The 21527-nt window shown below is 38.3% G+C and overlaps 1 protein-coding gene across 5 annotated transcripts in view; it reads left to right on the top strand.

Moving 5' to 3' along the window:
• Acaca (acetyl-CoA carboxylase alpha) overlaps nt 1-21527 on the top strand; it is a 270437-nt gene that overhangs the window by 196683 nt on the left and 52227 nt on the right. For all 5 annotated transcript variants that reach the window (XM_048365118.1, XM_048365120.1, XM_048365123.1 and 2 more), the window contains 4 exons: nt 4736-5005; nt 9076-9173; nt 13241-13361; nt 13932-14042. In XM_048365118.1, the coding sequence (XP_048221075.1) occupies nt 4736-5005; nt 9076-9173; nt 13241-13361; nt 13932-14042 (600 nt within the window). The remainder of the gene's footprint in view (nt 1-4735; nt 5006-9075; nt 9174-13240; nt 13362-13931; nt 14043-21527) is intronic.

Consider the following 21527-nt stretch of genomic DNA (forward strand, 5'->3'; position numbering starts at 1 on the left):
GTGCAGGACCATTGTAGATCTAAACACCTGTTTACCCTTACAATAAACTTATACAGTTTGTCAATCATAGGCTCATTTTACTGATGAAAAACTGAGGCACAGAAAGATAATTAGCTTGCCTAAAATTATATGGATAGAAAACTGACTCTTGGTTTTTTATTACATTCAGTCTTAAGAGTCTAGCTCCTGAATCTGTACCCATGACCTTCACACTATTTTAACCTCATGTAATTATAGTATGCATGCAGTTTTATGTGATAGCACACCATGAGTACTTTGAAATACTATTCCTAGTCTTCATAGCTATCACTTTATAAGGCTACCCAGAACGTTAACACTGACTGTAGTAGGCAATTTACTTCTCTCCCCAAAGGGTAGGATTTTGTTTTGTTTTGTTTTGTGCTGGTCCTCAGGCTTGAACTTAGGGCTTGGGTGTGTTGGGTGGGTCCCTGAGCTTCTTTGGCTCAAGGGTACTGCTCTACCTCTTTGAGCCACAGTACCATGTCTGGCCTTTTCTGTGTAGTTTACTGGAGATAAGAGTTTCATGGACCTTTCCTGCCCAGGCTGGCTTCAAACCGAGACCCTCAGATCTCAGCCTCCTGAGTAGCTAGGATTACAGGCATGTGACACTAGCACCTAGCTCATAAAAAGTTTTTATCGTGACATTTTCTTTGCTTATTTGTTCATTTATGGCAGGCTTCATAGTCTCTATGTAATCCAGGCTCATCTGGAACTTAGGTCCTTCATGCCTCTGCCTCCTGAGCTCCAGAATTGCAAGAATGCTCCACCATGCCCAGCCTAGCATGTACTGTTTTAACTTTGCATTTTCAAGTAATTTTGAATGTTTAGAGGTAGTATAGAGACTTCTCTTCCTTCACCAAGTTTCCTCAACATATATATGTATATGTAAACATGTTCTCTACCATTAACTATACCTCCGACCCCAACTTCCCCAGTATCACATCTTATGTAATTATAGTTATCAAAACTAAAAAGTTAACATTTTTCCAGTTCTATTAAATAAAGGATAGACTTCTGGGGCGGACTTCACTAGGTTTTTTGCGGGGGCCTTTTTTTGAGCTGGTCCTGGGGCTTGAACTCAGGGCCTGGAAAATATCCTTTAGCTTTTGTGTCAAAGCTAGGGCTCTACTGCTTTGAGCTTTTTTTGGTAGTTTATTGGAGTTAAGAGTCTCCCAGATGTCCTTGCCCTCGCTGGCTTTGAATCATGATCCTCAGATCTCAGCCTCCTGAGTAGCTAGGATTCCAGGCACAAGCCACCTTCTAAGAATTTTTTTTCTTCTGTTTCAGGATCCAATCTACAAAACCATGTTGTATTTAGGGGTCAGTGACATTTATGTATATGCTATAATCAATACTCATCTTCTCTATTGTATATAGCTAAAAGCAGCTGCACTTCCGAAATATACTTCCATAACTTATCTATTATAAAAGTACCATTTCTTCTTCTGCAAACTTAAAAAAATAAGTAATTCACAGGCCTGGAGGCATGGTTCAAGTGGTAGTATAACTGCCTAGCAAGCATGAGGATTTGAGTTCAATCCCCAGTACTGCTAACAGTAATAATAATAATAAGGAGCAAATAAATGTTTCCTCATGGGCAAAATTAAGAAAGCCTATAAGTTTGATAGATATTGGACATAGAGCTCTATTAGCTTCAACATAGAGTTTTCCCTTTTCACTCCATTTAAGAAAATTACAAGGAAGATTTTTTAAAAAGGAGGGGAAGGAGATAAGAGCAATAGAGGGGATAAGTATAAGCAAAATATATCATGTGCATGTATGAGTAGTGAATCCCCATGTTGTACAACTAATAAACATGAATAAAAATGTGGGATGATAAAAGAAGTCTTGGCATTACATGATTAATTACCAAATATATTTTCTACATTAAGATCTTAAAGATTAGAGAAGAGAGAAGTCGTTTTAGGCTGGGGGATGCTTTATTGAAGACATGGAATTTGAATGAAACTTTTGGAAAAGACAGAATTTGGAGAGATTGAGAGGAGATAAAAGGGAAACTGGATGTTAAAGATAACAGACTTTTGCCAGACACTGGTGGCTCATACCTGTAATACTAGCTATTCAAGAGGCCGAGATCTGAGAATTGCAGTTCGAAGCCAACCCTGGGCAAGAAAGTCTGTGAGACTTTATCTACAATTAACTACCAAAAAAGCCAGAAGTGGAGCTGTGGCTCTTGTGGTAAGTGCTAGCCCTGAATAAAAAATAAGACTCAGGGACAGTGCCTAGGCCCTAACTAAGCTCAAGCCCAGGAGTAGCACCAAAAACAAAACAACAACAAAAAAAGCTAATGATTGCTCTTTCCAGTAGTTATCAAACTCATGAGATTTCTTAGTTTTGCACACAGGGACACTGAAGCTCAGTAAGATTAAATAGCATACTCAAGGCCACAAAACTAGTAATGGATTTATATCTAAGTTTGGTTGACTCCCAAAGCCTATTTTTCCATATATGCCCTATTATTTGATTAGTAATGAAATCCAAACTTTTAATGCAAATCAAGTCACAGATGCATTCTTACATATTTCTCCATTGTGGTAACTCAACTGAATCTCTTCCAGTAAGGAATCTTGCTTATATTAAGACTGGGATAACATACTTCATTTTGCAATGATACTTTTCAAGGTGGCTGGGAGGCATGGGGGAGGCAGTGAGGAACACACTTTGAAAAGATACTGCTAAAGAATAGTGTGTTCTTGTTGGTGCTGTGTTGACACCTAATTAGAAGTCAATATTGCAAGCATAATGACCTGGCCAATTGCTAAAATGACTGTCCAAGTGACACAGTTAGAATCCCCAGGTACTAACCAAAGGTAAGAGTATTATTTACCTGCCAGTGCCACATAGTCACAGTGTTTACATTAGCACACAAATGATAACATGGATTCTTTAGCGCTTGTATCAAAGCTGCTTCTAGTCTAGGTGGCTAAGGTTAATATAGCATAAAATTTGGTGTAAAACCTAATCTTCCTAACTACAAATGCATTTAGAAGGAGGCTGACAGGAAATAGCTTTTCTCTCCTAAAAACAAAAGAACATTTGGACTGGGGAAACATATGAGAAGATAGATAAAACATTTCTTCCAACACATGCATTATATTAACTAGCTTCTCAAGAACACAACTGAAATTATCCTGATATTTGAGGTTTCTCTGTGCTGTTTTTTAGATGATGTATTTCTCCTTTCCTTGTCTGTCTTTAATGAGCAGATAAAGTAATACCTTATCTCAGGAAGTGATTGGATTTTTTTTCTTGTGTGTTATATCTATTTTGATTTGTATTTGGCCAGTGGTATGATGCATTAAATAGCTTATATTTATCTGTGGGTGTTTCATACATATCTATCTATCTATATGTATATGTATATATGTTTCTTAATTCAGAGAATCACAAATAGCCATGTGGAAGCTTCAACCAGCCTGATTACAGTGGATGTGCAATTGGATTGAGGAATGTGTACTCAGAGCTTATGATCACTGGCCGGGTTGAGCCTGGGTGATGCATGTGGCTTTCCAGGGATGCTGCTATTTACATCTGTTAATGGCCCTTCTTGATGGCCAGTTCCCCAATGAGGTGATATGCAGCAGCCTGGGGATGAGGGGCTAAGGCTGCAGATGTGACTGGGCTCCATTAGGCAGGACCAGGAAAGCTCATCTGGTTGGCTTTGTGTTTGGGGGTGAGTGGTGGGGGCAGGGTGGAAAGAAAGAGAAGAAAGAATGGAAAACATTACTTATCCAGGTATATAGCACATAGGCAGGCAGATATGAAAAACTGCAGCCGTAACTGGGGTGTAAGTGAATAGAAAGGAAATGAGACTACCAAAAACACATAGAAGGATTAACTTTCTCATATAGAAGGGGATGAAAAGAGGAGAGGGTCATGGGGGTTTTGCAAGAGGCATGTCACCTCTGCCTTTTAAGTCAATATTCTTTATTTGTGTGGCTAGTCAGATGATGCTGAACAGGGAGCAGAAATTTACATTTGTCATAGTGAAGCAAGAGATTAGTTCTGTTGCATTCTTTGGTTTTTCTGGTGCTGGGCAAAAGCAGCAAGAGATGCTCAAAAAAAAAAAAAGGATGGAGTGTTGAGCAGTACTAAATCCTTGCAGAAATGGAAGATACCTGGAGCAAGCCAGCAAGGAATGCTTTTATTATTCCTATGAAATACTAAAGGATAGTAAAAGGACCTCAGATCACAAAACTCATACAGTCCATGAGAGGTGATTCACTTTCTTATATAACTTGTATGTTAAAGATTTCTTGGAAATAATATCACTAAAGTTGGAATAATGCCTTAGTGGGAATTCTGGATTTAGTCACCACTATTAAGGCATACATTCACAAAGTGAATTTACACTGTTTTTGGATTTAGTCACCACTATTAAGGCATTCATTCACAAAGTGAATTTACACTGTTTGTATTGTTGGGTTTTATTTTTGTTTTTAACCATCTTTTTTCAGTAAGCTCAAAGAGGGAATTGAGACAGCTCAGTGGAATACACAGTAAACAAGTTGTACTCAGAAAAGTTTAAAGCAGTACACTATAATGTTTTTCTAGTTTCCAAGAGGGAACATGGCTCTTAGCAGTGAATATCTTTACATGAATGATATATCTAGCTATAGTATCATATCATCAAAGAACCTGGGAAATTTTCTGCATGTAAGAAACTTGTATTCATTTATTTGTATTTTTATAGATTGGCATGGTAGCTTGGAAAATGACCCTTAAAAGTCCTGAGTGTCCAGAAGGCCGGGATATAATTGTTATTGGCAATGATATCACATACCGAATTGGGTCCTTTGGGCCCCAGGAGGACTTGCTGTTTCTCAGAGCTTCTGAACTTGCCAGGGCAGAAGGAATCCCACGCATCTATGTAGCAGCCAACAGTGGAGCAAGAATTGGATTGGCAGAAGAAATTCGTCATATGTTTCATGTCGCCTGGGTAGATCCAGAGGATCCTTACAAGGTACAGACGAAGAAGAGATCAAATACTCTATGGTTATGAGTATGTGTATACATGTATAGAGAGGTAGAAGAAATGAAATTGAGTTCAAAGCATTTTTAGCAAAAACAAAATATGAATAATTACTTATAAAAATTCTGTGAGACACCATGTTACAGACAAATTGCTTGTTGGTACGTTCATTTGGTTTTCCTTCTAGGGTTTAAAACAGATGGCTGTTTGGTTGAACATTAGATGACATGACAGGAGTGCATGACATATGTAAATCCAAAATGTACATCTTTAAACTTTCCTACTATGGGTTCCAGAACTTACTATCAGTCATCAGTCCTTATATCCCAAGCTTCTTCTCTAACCTAAAAGCATCCTCTAAAGACGATCACTTCTGTTACCTTCCCAAGTAGTGAATGTTTTCTCATTCCTTTGTACTACTGAGCCTAGAGGGGGCATGCTGTCTTGTTGTGTCCTTATTGTTACTTCCAGACTCCTTCTTCTCCCTTTTCTCTGAAATATCTCATTTTTTAATTTCATGCCATCTGACTGCCATACTACTTTATTATAGTGTTTCTTCACCTTTCAGTTATAACCTCTCATTCTTTATATCTTTGAGTTTCTGACATACTTACTGTCTCTTCTCCATTACTAATAGTCATGTGACAATTCATCGTAACTGCTATATCCTTATAAAAGATCCCTCCCAGAATCTAGCTTCTTGGATAGTGACTTCCTATGTCCTCTACGGGTCCTATCCAACATCTAGCTCAGCCTCCCTTCCCTATAATCTCAATTTCAAAAATGCCTTTCACTGCCACTCCTTTATCTTCTTCCTAGCTGGTAGTCTCCAGTTTTCCAAATCAGTCCTTCTAACCTACCAGGACCTACAACTACTGATCCTATCACTGTTTTCTGGGTTTCACTTCCTTCTTTCGTTTTCATTTCAGATTTTCTAACTTTAAGTTACAAGGTTAATATAATCACATACTTCTTTTACCTTTTTAATATCTTCAACATTTGCCTCTCCTTTCGTTCTGCCCTTGCAAAATCTCTGTTAAAAATCCATCTGTACTCCCATGAGTACACCTGTGTGGTTCTGTTGACTAATCTTATTCAAGCTTTTGAAACTCCTGCATGATAGTTTTATATCTTTTCACCCTAAGCCTTCACTGTCTTCTTCCTCCCATCTTCACTCTTAACTGATTATAGACCTTGCTTCCCAATTTACTCAGAAACAGAAACAATTAGAACAGATTGTCCACAAGCTTCCATATGTCTTCTTGTGTACTTTTACAGGAGTTGTTTGGACGAATGATCCCTGCTCCTATCTAAGGCCATTCCTCTTCTTATACATTGATCTTCTCCCTTCTTGCAATTAAGGGTGTAGATCAGTACTTCTGGCCCTCTTCTTCTTCTTCTTCTTCTTCTTCTTTTTTTTTTTTTGCTGGTCATAGGGCTTGAACTCAGGGCCTGGGTATTGCCCCTGAGCTCTTTTGCTCAAGGCTGTGCTCTACCATTTTGAGCCACAGTGACACTTCCAGTTTCTGTGGTTAGTTGGAGATAAGAGTTTCAACAGGCTTTTCTGCCCAGGCTGGCTTTGAACCTCAGTCCTCAGATCTCAGCCTTCTGAGTAACTAAGATTACAGGCATGAGCCACCAGCACCTGGCTTGCCCTCTTCTTCTTTGATCACTTCTTCCCCCTCTCTCTACTGGAATTACTCTTTACTAATATACATACATATATCCCTCTAGTTAGGATTCCTACACTATTTTCTTTGTCCCTGTAGAACAAAACTTAAAAGATTTTTCTTGCCAGGCACCAGTGGCTCATGCCTATCATCCCATCTACCCAGGAGGTGGATATCTGAGGATCGTGGGTTGAAGCCAGCCCAGGCAGGAAAATCTGTGAGATGTTTTATCTTCAATAAATCACAAAAATAAAAATAAAATATGTAAGATATCACAGGAAATGTACACACTGCCCTATTATGTAACTGTACCCCGTTTGCACAACACCTTGTCAAAAAAATTTAATTAATAAATTAAAAAAAAATAAAATACAATTTTTTAAATGGCAGTAGAGCTATGATTCTGGTAGTAAAGTGCTAGCCTTGAGTACAAAAGCTTAAAGACAGGGGCTAGGAATATGTCCTAGTGGTAGAATGCTTGCCTCGTTTACATGAAGCCCTAGGTTCCATTCCTTGGCACCACATAAACAGATAAAGCCAGAAGTGGTTCTGTGGCCCAAGAGGTAGAGTGCTAGCCTTGAGCAAAAAGAAGCCAGGAACAGTGCTCAGGCCCTGAGTTCAAGCCCCAAGACTGGCAAAAAAAAAAAAAAAAGCTTAAGGAGTGCACCCAAACCCTAAGTTTAAGCTTCAAGACTGCCCATCCCCAGAAATAATTCTCTTTTCTTACTGTCTCCAAATATTCTTCTCTCGTTTCTTTTAGAACACACTTCACAGTTGCACAACCCTCATCATTCCAGTATAGCTGCTTTCATCAAGGCTACCAGAAGTTGCAGGTTGCTAAATTCCACAGAGAATTCTCAATCCTATTCTTTTTTTTTTTTTTTTTTTGGCCAGTCCTGGGGCTTGGACTCAGGGCCTGAGCACTGTCCCTGGCTTCTTTTTGCTCAAGGGTAGCACTCTGCCACTTGAGCCACAGTGCTACTTCTGGCCATTTTCTGTATATGTCGTGCTGGGGAATTCAACCCAGGGCCTCATGTATACAAGGCAAGCACTCTTACCACTAGGCCATATCCCCAGCCCTCAATCCTATTCTTAATTATTTGGTAATTCACCAGTATTTGCCAGAGTTGGTCATTTCTTTATCTTTGAAATACTTTCTTCTCTTGGCTTTCAGAACCCTACAGTCTTTGTTTCTTTCTTTTTAAAATTTGTCTCCGTCCTTGGCTTCTTTAGTTGTCTTTCATATCTTTACAAACAGGATTCTTTCAAGTTATGATAGAAATATTTTATATTTTAGTTGCCATATTGGTTACATAATACATATACATTTGTCAGAAGCCATCATATTACAACACAAGTTTGGATACACTGGCATAATCCTAGCTACTCAAAGGCTGATGTTGGAAGACCACCAGTTCAAAGCCAGCCTGAGCAATATAAAAGACTGTCTCAAAGCTCCCCAAAAGTTTTTTTTTTGTTGTTGTTGTTTTGTTTTTTGGCCAGTCCTGGGCCTTGGACTCAGGGCCTGAGCAAGACCTTCCCTGGCTTCTTCCTGCTCAAGGCTAGCACTCTGCCACCTGAGCCACAGCGCCCCTTCTGGCCGTTTTCCATATATGTGGTGCTGGGGAATCGAACCGAGAGCTTCATGTGTAGGAGGCAAGCACTCTTGCCACTAGGCCATATTCCCAGCCCTCCCCAAAAGTTTTAAAACTGAAAATTGACGGATTTTATTGAATCTAAGTTATAGGTCAGTAGCATATATTTTAAAAGTATATGGAAATAGATAATGATTACTAATGGGGACAGGGTTTCTTTGGTGGGTAATGAGAGTATCCTGGAATTAGTCATGATAGTTGCACAATTTCCAAATGTAAAAACTACTGAATTGTGCAATGTTAATTACATATGCTATGTTACTCTTATTTTGTATTTGAGTATATAGGTATGTAAACAAATTGATTATTAAATATTAATAAAATTTTAATATAAGTAGAAATTAGGTATTTGTTAAAAAGCACCAAGCTCATTGGTTATTAATTAGTATTGGATTGCCTTCTGATTTCCATACTGAATCACCTAGATTTGTCAGTCTCTCAGTTATTCTTCACACAATTATTTCTTGAATTTCATGTAGATAACATTAATAAAACTGTCACTAATGACCCAAAAATGATCATTGTTGAAAGTAAAATAAATATATGTGGAGTTGTAACCACAACGTATCTTGTTTGATTCAAGGGCATTCCGTGATTTGATTGGGAAGAAGGCATGGTACTTCCTTGTCTGTGTTAGTATCCTATTAGTAACTCCAAGAAGTGATATGGCAATTGATAGCTAGCTATGGAACATGATAGTGGAAAGTAATGGGTTAAAATTATTTTTGCTTCACAGGGATACAAATATTTGTATCTGACCCCTCAAGATTACAAGAGAGTCAGTGCTCTCAACTCTGTCCACTGTGAACATGTAGAGGATGAAGGAGAATCCAGGTAGGTATCTGTATGTCAGAATAATTTGGCCATGACAAAAGGAAAGAATGTGGTCATTTTCTGTAATGTCTTGCTGATCATGACTTTGAAGAGCACTGAAGATTATTCATTACATAATCTAAGTATCTTAGACTTTTTTTTTTTTGGCCAGTCCTGGGGCTTGGACTCAGGGCCTGAGCACTGTCCCTGTCTTCTTCTTGCTCAAGGCTAGCACTCTGCCACTTGAGCCACAGCACCACTTCTGGCCATTTTCTGTATATGTGGTGCTGGGGAATCGAACCTAGGGCCTCATGTATACGAGGCAAGCACTCTAGACACTAGGCCATATCCCCAGCCCATATCTTAGACTTTTGACTCAGCTCTACTACTTACTAGCTGAAGGACCCTGTTATTGATAGACATTTTAAAATTATATTTACAATACTCATTTTAGAAAAATGTAAGCATATAAACAATTATGAAGAAAAAGATTAAAATCAGCCACAATTCTATCCTATCCTGAAGCCACAATTATGAATTTGTTATATTCTGTCTTTCTACATTCATACCTTTTCTACTACCTATCTGGGATTATAGTAAATACATTTTTTCCTTTAAATTTGTGATTTTTACTAAAAATTATTTTATAGAAGCTTCTTAGATTCTTAAAATATTGCTTGAGAATATGAAGTTTAATGATTGTATAATATCTCATAATGACTATATAATATTTGAGCATTCCAGCTATCTGATTTTTCACTTTTAAGTCTTTGGGACATACAAACTTATATGGAAATCTCTATTCCCTTTAGTGTAATTATTGGTTAAAGTCCATTTTTAAAGTTAAAAATTCAAATCACTCTCTCCAATCTATATTTCTAATCAGTATGTATGTAGTAGTACTTATTTTCTCTTCAATTTTTCTCTACTCTTGCCAAGATTGGTTATTGTCAATTAATAAAGTAGGATAAAAACAGCTATTGTTATTTTAACTTGTATTTTTGATTACTAGTGAAGCTGAACATTTTTATAATCTGTCTACAGGTACTTTCTAGAATGCTAATTACTCCAATACTATTGGAGTAATTATTGGATAATTGGAGTAATTTACTATTGGAGTAAAGTACTATTGGAGTAATTTATTGGATAATTCATATGTTCCTCTTTTTTGTTTTATCTATTCTTGAACCAATGCCACACTGTTTAAATATATGACTGGGAAATTTGTTTTACAGCCTTAAAATTTTCTTCATGTCTTACTAGCTGTTTCTAAACAGCCTGTGTGTGAGAGCATGAGCACCATATGCCTGCTGGCCCTGGGGCTTGAACTCAGGGCCTAAGCACTGGCCCTGAGTTTTTTTGCTCAAGGCTAGCGTTCTACCACTTGAGCCACAGCTCCACTTGTTATTTTCTGGTGATAAATTGGAGATAAGAGTCTCCCACAGGCTTTGCTGCCTGGGCTAGATTTGAACCACTGCCCATCTAATTTTTTTTTCTTAAATAATTACAGCTACTAAAGAATGGGGTATTAGTGTCTGTTTAACACGTAAACCTTGGAATCAGCTGGGGCATTGCCACTCTTGTTTCTAGTTCTTCATTGATTTTTGTGTAAAGCCTACCTTTTTTTCCCCACAGAAAGTATACAAATCTAGCTTCATCAAGACAGAATATTTTCAAAAGGCACTATCCAGTGTTGAGTTGTTGACTATGTGATACTTGTCACTAACTTAGGGTCCAGAAGACACTACATGTTATAATGTGTCTCTCAAAAGTTGAAACTGCATACCCCAAGGGTGTCCTGAGATGCTTGGGACACTGTGAGTATGGTGGGATTTTTGCCAAGGTTTTTGAGTTTATTTCTAAATATTTTACTTTTTTTTAATTGGTGTAAAAAATTTCTCCCTTTGCATATTTTTAGAATTCTGTGTTATTGGGAGTAGAGAGGTATTTCCAAATATAATTTTGTATATTGCTTTTGTTACAAGAAGTTCTTTTTCTTTTCTTAGTTTCTTCATCTGAAAGTTGAGATCTAATAGGCTAGGGCCTTAGCACAAGGCTGAGCTCATAGTAAACAATTATCCTGGCTATTAACTATTATCTAAATAATGGAAATGATATTATTTCTCATATTGGATTGTAATGAAAATCAAAATCATGAATCATTAGAGAGGCTGAAGCAGGAGGATTTAAAATTCAACGCCAAGCTACGCTAGATTTTTCTTTTTAAATTACGTGTGATTTTTAAAAATCAGAATAACTTAATTGTAATAAATGATAATCACATTTTTATAGCATTAAAAGTTAGTGCTTCTTTAAAGAATTACAGTCTTAACAGAAAGTAGGAGATTTTAATGCTTTTTCCTTATGGTAAGGTAGGAGAAAATACTGCTTAACAAATCCTAAACAGATGTGAAGAAATAGGCAAGTGATATGATGTAAAGATCTCCTTTCCAGATCAGGCTGTATGGGCCATAAGTATCTGTCATTGTATATTATGTGGGACTTAAAAGGGAGACATTATCACCTCTCCAATTAATGTGGATCATTAACCCTTTAAGGAAGATTAGCTTTATTTATAACATAACCCTAGAATCTAAGGTCTAAATATAGAACAAAAGGAAGAATTGAGGTGTTACTACATAATGTTGGGGACTAAAAGTAGGAAGCTAGGATAATCTGGGAAACAGATGGAAAATCACAGGCCAACAGCAAGGGCAAATAAGTAGAACTGACAAAAGATGGGAGCAGAGGAAGGGGGAATAGTTAAGAGCCACTATGGGATACTTATTATTTCAATTTATAAAACCTACCCAGTGCCATGTCTTCTGGGTACACATGGAACAACAACTAATATACGTCTATCTCTGCTTCCGACTTTGTATTTTTCCATTCTTTTATTATTTGCATTCCCCATCTTTCATTTCCCATTATCAGCTATCACTCCTAATCCCCTGCCAGGAAGACAGATGAGTGACTCCCACTAGATCCACAGGATGCTTTTTGGACAACTTGGTCAGCATTTCACTTCTACACACACTCCATTTGCTCCTCCAGAGAACTATAGTCAGGAAGGGAACCCTTATGCATACACTTGGTATATAATAATGGAATACACTGCTTTTACTTACCTCTTCTTTTCTATCTTAGAAAAGGAGAGTAGTTTGACATGAGAAACTTGACTGAGCTTTCTACTACCTCTGTCTTTGAATTTTTTTATTATTATTATTATTTTTTATCAATCCTGGGATTTGAACTCGGCCTGCGTGCCATCCCTGGGCTTTTTTTTTTTTTTCCCCCTCAGGCTAGTGCTCTTACTACTTGAACCACAGCTTCACATCTAGCTTTTTGGTGGTTAATTGGAGATACGAGTCTCATGGACTTTTTTGCCCCAGCTGACTTCAAACTGCAATCTTTAGATCTCAGCCTTCTGAGTAGCTAGCATTACAGATGTGACCCACTGGCACCCAGCCTTATTTTGGGATTGAAAAAAAATTGTCTGAAATTGCCAATTTAGTGGCTATTGCTTATTGTGTTTATATACTTTGGCCCCAATTTTAAGAAGCTGGCTCAAGAAAGCAAGAAAGGGCATCTCAAATCTGAGGAGCATCTATCTATGTGCCAAGCTGTCTCATTGCTATAATTCCCATTTCAATCCTTAGAGAGGACAATACTTTTATACCTATTTTATAAAACTTAAATCACTAGAGTAACATTACTGCAAGGATTCAAACCTTTCTGCTTAATTTTAGATTTTATTTTGTCTACTGTGCTATATTGTTTCCAGGTAAAATAGAAAACAAGCTAAGAAGAAAATACATGAATGAAGGGTACAATAGGAAGGACATAAAGCCCTCATGTTGATTATAAATTTTTCAAATGCATTCTGTAGCTGTTTAATAGTGATTAGTTATTGTTGCTGTTACTGTTGTTGCTACTGCTTCTGGGGTACTTGGGTTTGAACTCAGGCCCTCCAGGCTTGCTTCTTGCTCATCTGGTGCTCTACCACTTGAGCCAGCCCTGATTGTTCTTTTAAGGATTATTGTTCACTATGTTTAACCTTTACTATTTTACATGGCTGTTCCCAATAGGTACAAGATAACAGATATTATTGGGAAAGAAGAGGGACTTGGAGCAGAAAACCTTCGAGGCTCTGGAATGATTGCTGGAGAATCCTCATTGGCCTATGATGAGATCATCACCATCAGTCTGGTAAATCCTCCTAGAATGTTGTTGGATCTTCTCTCCCCTTCCCTTTTCCCCCTTAATTCAAGGCTATGGATTGAACTCAGACCCTCATGTATGCTAGGCAAGTGATTTCTACCCTGATCTACACCTTAGCCCCTAGGATGTGATTTTTTTTTTTTTTAAAGAGCTAGCTACATGACTAGGTTTGTTTCTTCCCCCATTCAATGCTATTCAGTCTCTAATGATAACATTTCTTGAAATTGTATCATTGTATAATTGAATCATTATCAGGTACAATGTGAAGATAGGTAATTCAGTAATATAAATAAGTAGATTTTCCAAATAAACCTAGGTTTGTATTAGCCTCTAGTTTCACTTATTTGTCTACCATAATTTTAACAGCTTGACTTTCTTTTCTTCATAGTACATTCTTTGCTCATGCCATTAGTAGAGGTGCTAGGTGTCCGTGAAAGGGTTGTGATCATTTAAGTGCCTAATAGTCAGATTACTGAATGAATAATTTTGTCTCTTCTTTGACCTGGAGATTAGTTTTTGTTGTTGTTGTTAATAAAGACAAATGTATTTGTTTTTAAGGTTACATGCCGGGCCATTGGGATCGGGGCTTACCTTGTCCGGCTGGGACAAAGAACCATCCAGGTTGAGAATTCTCACTTAATTCTGACAGGAGCTGGTGCTCTCAACAAAGTAAGTTTCTAAGATTTGAATAAAGTATGTGAATCTATTTCAAATACAGATAAGTATATTTTCTTAATGTAAGGAAGGTCCTAACTGGAGAGAAGGCATTCAATCCATGCTTTTCTTCGTCTATTTTCTTCCACTCTCGCCTATCACTTTTACTCATTGACTTGCTTGCCTTTGTATTTATTCCGTCACTCATTCATTTCATTTCACTCAACAAATACTGAGTACCTGCTGTGTGCCAGGCACTGTTCCACATCCTGTATATACCTTAGTGAACCAAGTATATAAAAATCTCTGCTTTAAAGAGCTCACATTCTCTGAAAGACTGAGACTTAACTGAATGTTTTTATTCTGTCCCACACCCTTCCTTTTTCTGACCTGTGAATAAGGAATGTGAGGAAACCTATTCTCATGGAGCTGTCTCAGATCTACAGTGTGAATTATGCACTAGGTGTTGAAGATATCTAATTTTAATGTTTTCAGAATTCTGTGAGTAGACCTCTAAAAAAGGACACTTGCTGGGAAAGAGTATGATATAGACATTATCATTCCTTTTAAAGGTTTATGCCTTTTTAATCTAAGCTAGTAGCTTTTCTAAGAGGAAAAAAAAAGGGTCCTCTTTTTGGGAAGGCGGTATTGGTATTTGAACTCAGAACCTTGCTCTTGCTATGCAGGTGGTCTCCCACTTGAATCACACCCCCAGCCCTAAAAGAGAAAAATGGATAGTGAAGTCACTGCTAATATGAGTGAAAATAAACCAAGGAAACTACATATACAAAGGATAATACAGTGCTCAGTTCTTTGGAGGCATAGGAAACATTTTCTTTCTACAGCCAGAATTCTGTAATGGAATAATCTGGGGCTGGCTACCATTGTGCAGCTTACATCACCTTTTAGCTCCTCAGCTATCAATGGAGAATAATAATGTAAACCTTCAAGTAATATTATTAAGTTCAAATGAAAAACCTAAGTAGCTAGAGGCATGATTCAGTGGTAAAGTGCCTGCCTTGCAAGCAAGAGGCCCCATATTCAGACCCTGGTAACACCAAGAGCAACAACAAAAAGAGTAAAAGTGCCTGGAAGTTAGCACTTAACTATCAAGCCCTTTCTTCTTTCTCACATCATTCCATAATTGAAGCTATAGAGTTATCCACATTTTAAAGTATATTGGATATTTTGGTTTTTTTTGTTTGTTTGTTTGTTTTTCTCAAATTTTTATTATCAAACTGACGTACAGAGAGGTTACAGTATGGATATTTTGTTTATGAGACTTACTAGCAACTTTTTATCAAGCCCTGATTTTTAAGCAAGAAGGACAGGAACTAACTGTCCTATCACATCATTCCTACATGAAAAATGCTGATACTGTCATTGGGCTCAGTTAGCTTCTGGGAGATCAGAAATTAGAGATTGCTAGATGTGATGAGCTTGTTCTCTGCCTTCATATGAACTCTGTATCATTGTCTGGATTTGTTTTTCTCTCCAAGAGAAAGTGGAGTAGTGCTAACAGTAGCAGACTTGGCTGTCCTCTTTTTTTATTTTTTCATAGGGAGAATAATAGCCTAAAAATAAAGACTTAAAACTGCACTACTGAAGAGTATTGCAGTGAGAGAAACTGCTGAGACTCTTGTTTGTTGTTCTTTTCAATAGGATGAGATATTGATGAGTTTTAGTTTTAAATATCATTATCTATGAGGATAGAATTTAGAAATACCTACCCCTATGTTTACATGATATCATTTAACATGAACCAACAGAGCTAGTTTCTAAAATGTATCTTGTTGTATACACATATACAGATACTATATCACAAAAAGCAAAGTTAAGGTTATTAGTTTTGTTTGTTTGGCCTTTGGGTTTTTTGAGGGGGGGGGAGTTTTATTGTTACTTTAGAGTTTATTTTGTTTTGCCTGAAAACTTGCTGGTTGAATTTCATTTGTGCCATGAAGAAAACACTAAGGATTTGTTTCTTAAAATCTGGTGGGGCTCATGTTTATGGTTCACCTGTAATCCTAGCCACTCAAGAGGCTGAGATCTGAAGAATGAGGTTCAAAGCCAGCTTGGGCAGACAGTTCCGAGAGACTTTTGTCTAATTAACCAGCAAAAAAAAAAGCTGTGACTGGAGGTGTGGCTCAGTGGTTAAAACATCAACCTGAAGAGAGCATGAGAACCTAAGTTCAAGCCACAATGCCAGCACAAAAATAAAATCTGGTTGAATTGATCAAATTCAGTATATTCACCTTCCTAAGCCTGCAGAGCTATTCATTAAAGGAAAAACCTAATTGCAGAGGGAAAGACTAGTAAAGCTGCTGTTGTAACTTATCAAACAACTCTCATTTCAAGATGGACACGATCATTTTTAGCTAAAGGGAGTTATCGTTTGTAGATGTTACCTAATCTTGCTCTACTTCACTATCTACATGTCAGCACCTCTTAAGAAGAGTCATGTTGCTGCAAGACTCTGGATTTATGCAAATTCATTAAGAATGTTCTGTCAGCCCTTTTACTTATCAGGTATGAAAAAGAAAACACGATAGCACACTCAAAATGCTTCCTCTGACCCTCTCCTTGTGCATACTCTTGTCTTTGTGTGTCCCGATGTCTTTCTAGTCTCTTGTTAGCTTTTCATTCTCTAGATCTCTTTCTGTCTCACTTATTCTGGGTGTGAGCAAGTCACTCCGAGTGCATGTCTTTCTCTGTGTGAGCACTGATCTCTTTGTTACTGTGCCTTGCTTATGGAGCTGTGACTGTGCTCCTCCCCGAGTGTGCACAGATGAGAAAGTCTTTGTGTGTTTGAAATACTGTAGAGACTCCTTTTTAAGCCTTAGCCATTCTGCTCATCATATGTGTGTACCTGTGTAGAGTGGAAATGTAAGTGGTATATGAAAGCTTACATACAGTCTGAGACTATAAACATTTGACCCATCCACATTTTTGAGCCTTCATCTTTTATGTTAAACATTGGGGTGAAGAATAAGAAGGGGGTTCACAGAGGTTGCTGGGGAAAAAAAAGATCTTGTGTGTGCAAGTGCCGATCCCGTTGACCCCTGTGAAAATTGAAATAATGATAATGCGCGTCTCCTGACTGCATCAAAGTATCAGCACATCAAAAGCCAGGAGGCATGAAATGCAAATGATAAAGTGAAAGCAGATGGATTGTGCATGATCGCCTGATGCCCAATGAATTTTAAAAGGTGCTGGTTTGCAAGTGGGGGTGGGGGTATGAAGCTGGGGGGGTTGAAATAAACACGTTATCCTTGCAATTTTTTTTTGTTCTTGACGCTCACTCCTGACAATATTTTTTCACACTTGAATGAACACCCACTCCATCTCTTTCTCTCTCCCTCTCTCTTCCTGCTCTCTTTTCTCTCTCTCTTTCTCTATCTTCTTCAACGCCTGCACACACACACACCCCCTCCATCCCACCTCTTACACGTCTCAGGTCATGTCACTGCAACTCCGGTGGAAATAATAAGATATAAACCACGAGGTTGTTATTTGCATAGAAATAGCATGGAGCCCCAGGCAGCAAGAGAGAAGGACACAGGGATCATTTGTCTAAAATTTTAATGAAAACTTTTGCTGAGGCAGAGATTTTTTGAAAACTTTCTTTCTTCCTGCTTTTCTCCAACCCGTCCACCCCCTCCACCCCATCACTGATTGAACTTAACATGGTTTGATATGAAGACGGGTTGACAGGCCACGTAGCATACTCACATAATGCATCAACATGTAATTTGTTTGTTCCTTTAATAGATATAAAGCTAAAGACAGACATGTTCCCAGTTAATACATTGCATGTGTGCATTGAGCTTTTATAGCTGTATTCCATCTCAGCACACACGTGATATCAATGATCTGTTTTTAATTAGTTTATACCTCCCCATGTTTTGCTTCCAAAGACACTTTTAAGAAGATTTCTTGTTTTTTTTGGGGGGGGGAGGGTTGTTTTGTTTTTTAGATAATAGTAACAGGAATATAAGATAAAATGTTGCAGCTGCTGCTTTTCACGTTCAGTCATTGTAAAGTACATGTTTTATTCTTCAGCATCATCCTTTGCCACTGTATCCTTTTGTTCCCAAATCAGAAGATGCTTTCCACTTGTGATCTCAGTATTTGTATTCTTCTTTTGCACTTATCTTATTTTGTTGCCTGTAGTTATTTTGTTAGGTATTCAAAATATTACTACATTGAGGAGAGAGAGTTTCTGGACTTTCTTGACTGTGGGTATAGAGCTGACATTTGAACTAAAAGCGGTGGATGTTTTGGAGGCAGTCCAAATGGATTTATTTGAATCTCAAAATCAAGAACACCTGTCTGGTTTTTTGTTTTTGCTGTCTTTAGGATAAGCAGTGGTTTGAGGGCCATTTTACAGATGGGAAGACTGAAGCAGAATTAGCTGAAACAGACTAAATTGTCAGGACATGAATCTGTTTCCCTAAGTTTTATTACAGAAAAATTTCTGCTTAATGCCCACAAGGCCTACAAAAAGATGGTGGTCTGTTCACTTTCTTTTCTTCTCATTTTTTTAATCCGAATGTTATGAGTGTAATGACATAAATAGAGATATTTCTAAGAATCTGCTATTTCATGTCTCTCAAGGTAATAAGTAGGTTTCCTAACTCTGGAAATTGTAGATGGAAAAGTCTCAATGCCTCACTGAATGGTAGGATAGACCTGAGAGATGTGGCTGACAAAATTCTGTGAAGGGACTTAGGTTGGCTTGGCAAAGGCAGTGTGTACTTGGAGTATTAGTAAGACAGACCCTTAAGTTGCCAAGATGAGTTGCAGAGTTGTAAATTTCTGAGTTGGGGGTACCTCGTGTAGACACTTGTAGTAACATTTAACATCATCACTACCACTACTACCTCAGCTCTTCCCAGCTTTTGCTTCCTGTTTTTAACATGGTGTCACGGGACTGCTATGCCTCTGGACCGTAATGGCTTGATGGAAGATATGGCTTCTGTAATGCCTGCAGTGTGCGGGTGATAGATTCACTCAGGAGATCATGTGGTTTCTGTATGGCAAACAGGTTAACAGGTTAGAACTTCCACTTCTTTTTTAAGGAAAAAAAATCTATAAGCTCATTTCCTTTAATGAGATCAGGCACTTACACTGAAACTGCTAGGGGGAAAAAAAAGATAGGTGTGGCTAGGGCTCTTTGTGGACTGATTCTGCTAATCTTGCTTTTGAGACTGGGTATAAGTAGTTCACATCCTTCTCAGTTTCCACATAGAAATTTATATGTAGTTGTGCAACATAAAACATGCAGTTATCACATTTGACTCTATTGAGCACAGTACCACGGTTGCTTCCAGAGGGGGACTTTCCTGTTGTACCAAGGGCGATACAGTACAGTTCCCATGCTCATCCATGACACTGTGACAGAATGTGAGAGTGTCTTGGGGTTCAGGGAGGGAAGAAAGTTTATTTAGCTCTCATTGTAGGGCATACATCATTGTCACTTTCATATAACTTGAAGAGATGAAAAAGCCCAGGCTCTAGAACCCAGGCTGCTTAGGTTTAATTCCTGGTTTTCGCACCTGCTAGTTGTACGGCCTCGAGAAATTTACTTAACCCTTTGGGTTACAATTTTATTAACTGTAAAATTGGAGGTGATTATAGTACCTATCCAGTAAGGTCATGTGGGGATTAAAGGACTTAGTACAGGAAAACACAGGCACTGTTGTAATCTTCTCTGAGGTGCACTTAGGGTCCTTTCTCATTGCTGTTCATTATCTGGGTCCTGAAAAGGAATTACAAACCCAATATTCCCCATACTTTGTATCTCCAAAGGCAAAATTTCCTTTAAGGAAATGTTAAATGGTAGTTCTCACTGAGGCTGTACATTCACATATTGACTTTCTCAGTAGATGTTATCTAAAGACAATCAACGTACTTTGGAAAACCATTAATGTGAGAGGCACCATGTTCAGTCATGATAGGGTAGTATATGTGTCAGTCATCTGTCTATAAGAGTCCCCAAGGACTTGTTGATACAATAGCCCATAATCACTCTAAAGATCTGTCCAGCAATTTGCATTTTTAAAAGTCTCCAACTACCCATTTAGACAATAGAAAATCCCTGTACTCCCACAGCTCCAGATGGGATCACTCTCCTTTCTAAAGAGGGCCTTTTAGCTTCCTTTTTAAATAAGCCTTTCTATAGTAGTAGGAATGAATTCTAAGAAAGGATTGCAATACACAGGTCTCCTTAATTTTGAAGTCTCCCCTGTACACAAATGTGGATAAATTTGACCCCATTTGGTGTGTATGTGGGCCGGGGGGGGACTGTTTTGGATTTCATTTTATGTTCCTCGGGCTCAGTAGAAAACTATACCAGGTGTATTTGACTATGTTCATGAGCCTTAGTGGATCCATCAGCAGCCTAGTTTGTTTGTTTGTTTTTTTGCCAGTCCTGAGTCTTGGACTCAGGGCCTAAGCACTGTCCCTGGCTTCTTTTGCTCAAGGCTAGCACTCTGCCACTTGGGCCACAGTGCCACTTCTGGCATTTTCTATATATGTGGTGCTGGGGAATCGAACCCAGGCTTTCATGTATACGACGAGGCAAGCACTCTTGCCACTAGGCCATATTCCCAGCCCCAGCAGCCTAGTTCTTTTTGTTTTTTCTTTGCCAGTCCTGGGCCTTGGACTCAGACCCTGAGCACTGTCCCTGGCTTCTTTTTTGCTCAAGGCTAGCACTCTGCCAACTTGAGCCACAACGCCACTTCTGGCCTTTTTCTATATATGTGGTGCTGGGGAATTGAACCCAAGGCTTCATGTATACGAGGCAAGCACTCTTGTCTAGTTCTTAATATACTGATTTAAAGATCTTACGAGATAGAATTGCCATTCAGAGCTCACCACAAAAGTTGTCTTGATTCTCTTAAGACAGCCCCTTATATGTTTGGTAGTTTAGATAGCAAGGACTTGGGAAAACTTCCAAGTTATAGCCCAGAGCTTGTGTTTAGATAATTAAATACAGACTCAAGGATGATCTCATTGGACATCCTATTACAAATCCACCCAAACTTTTGAGAGTAAAAATATTTGAGGGCTGAGAATATGGCTTAGTGGTAGAGTGCTTGCCTTGCATGCATGAAGCCCTGGGTTTGATTCCTCAGTACCACATAAACAGGAAAAGCCAGAAGTAGCAGTGGGGCTCAAGTGGTAGAGTGCTAGCCTTGAGTAAAAGAAGCCAGGGAAAGTGTTCAGACCTTGAATCCAAGCCCTAGGTCTGGCAAAGAAGGGAGGGAGGGAGGGAGGGAGGGAGGGAGGGAGGGAGGGAGGGAGGGAGGGAGGGAGGGAGGGAGGGAGGATAAGAATTGAGATTATAACAACAAAACAAACCTTTCCTCTCCATTTATAGATAAACTTCTTTGGACTTAAGCAGGGTCTCAATTTCCTCTGTATATAACAGGAAACAAAATACATTTCCTGCCTTAATCATAAACTTTCTCTAATTTTTCTAGTACTCTGTGATGCTGT

This window comes from Perognathus longimembris, chromosome 17 (assembly GCF_023159225.1).
Source record: "Perognathus longimembris pacificus isolate PPM17 chromosome 17, ASM2315922v1, whole genome shotgun sequence".
NCBI classification, from domain to species: Eukaryota; Metazoa; Chordata; class Mammalia; order Rodentia; family Heteromyidae; genus Perognathus; species Perognathus longimembris.